The sequence below is a fragment of the Zeus faber genome (genome assembly GCF_960531495.2).
Source record: "Zeus faber genome assembly, chromosome: 6".
In the NCBI taxonomy this organism is placed as follows: Eukaryota; Metazoa; Chordata; class Actinopteri; order Zeiformes; family Zeidae; genus Zeus; species Zeus faber.
This window is the reverse complement of record NC_137201.1, coordinates 20,288,850-20,293,108: the sequence shown is the minus strand read 5'-3', so window position 1 is coordinate 20,293,108 and position 4,259 is coordinate 20,288,850. Positions and strand designations below refer to the sequence as shown.

General features: G+C 42.4%; 1 protein-coding gene across 1 annotated transcript; it reads right to left on the bottom strand.

The window, feature by feature from the left end:
* Positions 1-1,254, bottom strand: LOC307231985 (UDP-glucuronosyltransferase 2A3-like; the record flags this gene model as incomplete). Its single annotated transcript, XM_080002866.1, has 1 exon — positions 1-1,254. One exon carries the CDS (start codon positions 1,252-1,254, stop codon positions 1-3), a length of 1,254 nt encoding a protein of 417 aa, XP_079858992.1.
* Between the last annotated feature and the right edge of the window lie 3,005 nt (positions 1,255-4,259).

Sequence of the window (4,259 nt, the reverse complement as noted above, 5' to 3'; positions counted from 1 at the left end):
TTATTCCCTTTTCGCTTTTTTCACTCTACACATCATTTTACACAAAGACTTGACAATGAAAACACAGAAAAATGTGAAAATCAAAGCGATTGTCAGCAGAGTTGCAATCACATCCACGGAGTGGTACACAAACCAGGACATTTTGAGTGACTCCGCCTTCAGGTGAGGGGCTCCTCTGTTTCTTATGCAGTACTCGATCCAGAACACTGCCCGGTCCAGGGGCTTCATGGGCTGATCTCTGTGCAGCCGAGAGAGCGTCTGCATGGTCTCCCTGTAAGAAGAATTGTACAGGACTGCCCTCAATGCATCCGCAAATGTGGATCTAGTTATGGTGGCGAAATCGACTATCTTTGCCGCGCCCCTTGCACTTATTTTAGAAAGGTTATCAGGTTGATCAAATACCAGGGGAAGCCCAACTATTGGGACTCCATGGTAAATTGCCTCCTGAACTCCGTTGGTGCCTCCGTGGGCTACAAAGGCTCTGGCTTTGGGGTGTCCTAAGAGGTCGTTCTGCGGCAGCCAGTCCATCAACAAGGTGTTGTTACCGAGGTTCGCGGGCCGTTTCCCGGTGTACCTCCACAGCACCTTCTGAGGCAGGAGGGCAAAAGCCGCAGCAATGTCTTCGGTGATGTCCTCAGGAAGTGTTGCTATTAACGTTCCTAAGGACATTATTATTATCCCGTGATCCCCTGAGCTCTGTACAAACTCCTCCAAGTCCACGGGGAGGGGCTTAGGCGGCTTGCACTGAAAGCCAGCAATGTAGACCATATTTGGCATCGTTGGACGGGGAAAATCAAAGATGAAATCCGTTCTCATGAGCCAAATATCAGCATCCTGCACAAACTGTTTGTAATCCACACTCGGACCAAAGTAACGGCTCACTAAGGGTCTGTAATGAGGCTCAGTAATCTGTGCTAGAGTGTACAACCCAGTGAAATACGAGAGAAAATTCCTGACCCTCTGGGGAAAAGTCATCTTGTCTGTCAACTCTGTTGCAGTGAATGGAATATATGACAGAGGTGAGGGAGCAATGACGAAATGACCTTCTCCTTGAATTGTCCATCTCACATTGTAAACAAGAGGAACCTTGAGCAGACGTGCCAGCATTTCCCCTCCGCCAATGCCGGGATCAGCGAGAACCAAGTCATAATTGGCATCGCGAAAAGATTTCATTAAATCTTTGTCCTCAAACATTTGGACGACCATTTCACTCAGTTTCTTGTGGAACTCAGAGAACTGCTCCATGTTTTCCATCTCTAACTGTATGCGAGACCAGAAATAGGACCACAATGATGTAAACTGTCTCTTAAGTTGAAGTTGACGTGCTACGAGTGACCCAAAGAAGTCCTTGTTAAATGCGCCGGTGTTGTGAATCGTGACAGAGGTGTACAAAGGAGATTTTTCTTTGATGTACCAACTCTCAGACGCTCGAATCACAGTGACATTATGGCCTTTCAAGTGTAATTCTTCAATGATTACTTTCATGTTTACCCAGTGGCTCCCATCGAGAGGGTACACCAGGATTTTGGCCCCGGACACGCTGGACAGTGTGAGCAACAGAAAAGCGAGCGAGATATTCCATGAAGCGGACATTGTTTCCTTCTTTTCCCGACTGACCTTGAAAAGAACATAGAGAACAAGTCAGTAACAAACAGTTGCCTCTGATTTTCATGTGGTTGGTTAGCTCATTTTGTTAGAAGAATGCTTGGAATTGGAAATTAATAAGCATAAGATGTCCATAACGGATATGAAATATATCATTAAATACAGCTGTACATTTTATATATGCAGATATTATATTTCATGTATAATATTCAAAGTGTAACATATGACACAAAACCAAATAACTCATGACAGCATTTGCAATTTGCAATGCAACAACTACGAAAATCATGAAAAGGCATGTTTTCTATTACTCTGGAAAGATTAACACTTACCTAAAATCATATATTAAGGAATCCACTCGATACCGTAAGTGACAAAAAAAATAAAGGAATTCCTGTGACGGAAACCTGTGCGTCAACAAAGCCAACGTGCCTTCCAAAGGCACATGACATGCACTTGAACAGTATGGATACAAGGCAAAGTTGAGATAGGAATAATACGGTTGTCCTATTGGACTCTATTGCTTGTCAAGTCACCATGTCGTCAACAAGCCGCAATATCTGACTTACATATAGGCAGGTATTATGAATCCAATGACCCTACAGCACTAAAGTTTTAAGATTTTTTTTTTTTTTCTTTTTCGTCACGTACATATACATATTCTCTAAAAATCGTTTACAGGATTGTTGCTGTGTAAAAAATGAAATCTGCTGGTTCCCTGTGTGGCGTTCTTGTTAATATGCTTAACTGTACTGTACTTTGGAAATAAGCGTGGATAAAAGAAGAAGGATCCATCTGCATTCAACACAATGTCTGATTTCTCTGTTCAAGTTCAAGTTCAAGTTCAAGAGATTATTTGTCACATACATATACATGTATATTGTCTATGGGAAATAGTGCCGTCATCCGGATAGAATGAGGAAAGCTCACAAGAAGCTAGGGCATGCTGCTTAGGATGTTAATACTGGTAATCAGGTTATAGTAACACAGTTAAAGTAGCACAATTGTCATAAAGCACAGGAAGAGATCTGGTGCACTATTTAAATGTACTGGGGAGATAAGTAAACATGCAACATGCAGGGTGTGAACAAGGGCATCGTCAAGGGGGGGGTGAACCATGAATGATTCATGGGGCCCAGCCTGGTAGGGGCCCCTAAATGTTTAGAAAAGTATTTGTTTATGAGACAAAAATGTTGAATGACAATTATGTGATGAAAACTAAAACCTATAACCAATATCAGATCAGGCATCTCTACCCAAACATCCCGTTTGTACCTCCCACCCCATAATGCACATGGTTTGGTCCATTCTCCACGAGGAGGGGGAAAAAAAACAAAAAACATCAACAGTGATTTGACAGTTGCTCCGGCATGTAGCAGGGTTCACGGATACAAGGCAAAGTTGAGATAGGAATAATAATACGGTTGTCCTATTGGACTCTGCTTGGCAAGTCACCATGTCTTCAACAAGCCGCAATATCCGACTCGTATAACATCTAGGCAGGTATTATGAATGCAATGACCCCACAGCACTCTCTAAAAATCTTTTAGAGGATTGTTGCTGTGTAAAGAATGAAATCTGCTGGTTCCCCTGTGTGGTGTTCTTCTTAATATGTTTATCTGTACTGTACTTTGGAAATAAGCGTGGATAAAAGAAGAAGGATCCATCTGCATTCAACACAATGTCTGAATATATGTATATTGTTTATGGGAAATGGTGGCGTCACCTGGATAGAACGAGGAAAGTTGACAAGAAACTAGGGCATGCTGCTTAGGATGTAAATACTGGTAATCAGGTTATAGTAACACAGTTAAAGTAGCACAATTGTCATAAAGCACAGGAAGAGATCTGGTGCACTATTTAGATGTACTGGGGAGATTAGTAAACATGCGCAACATGCAGGGTGCGAACAAGGGCGTAAAGGGGGGGGTGAACCATGAATGATTCATGGGGCCCTAGCCTGGTAGGGGCCCCCAAATGTTAAGAAAAGTATTTTTTTGTGAGACAAAAACGTTGAATGACAATTATGTGATGAAAACTAAAACCTATAACCAATATCAGATCAGGCAGCTCTACCCAAACATCCCGTTTGTACCTCCCACCCCATAATGCGCATGGTTTGGTCCATTACCCACGAGGAGGGGGAAAAAAAACAAAAAACATCAACAGTGATCTGACAGTTGCTCCGGCATGTAGCAGGGTTCACGGATACAAGGCAAAGTTGAGATAGGAATAATAATACGGTTGTCCTATTGGACTCTGCTTGGCATCCGACTTGTATAACATCTAGGCAGGTATTATGAATGCAATGACCCCACAGCACTCTCTAAAAATCTTTTAGAGGATTGTTGCTGTGTAAGAAATGAAATCTGCTGGTTCCCTGTGTGGCGTGCTTGTTAATATGTTTATCTGTACTGTACTTGGAAATAAGCTTTGATAAAAGAAGAAGGATCCATCTGCATTCAACACAATGTCTGAATATATGCATATTGTCTATGGGAAATAGTGGCGTCATCTGGATAGAACGAGGAAAGTTGACAAGAAACTAGGGCATGCTGCTTAGGATGTAAATACTGGTAATCAGGTTATAGTAACACAGTTAAAGTAGCACAATAGTCAGGGTGTGAACAAGGGCATTGTCAAGGGGGGGGTGA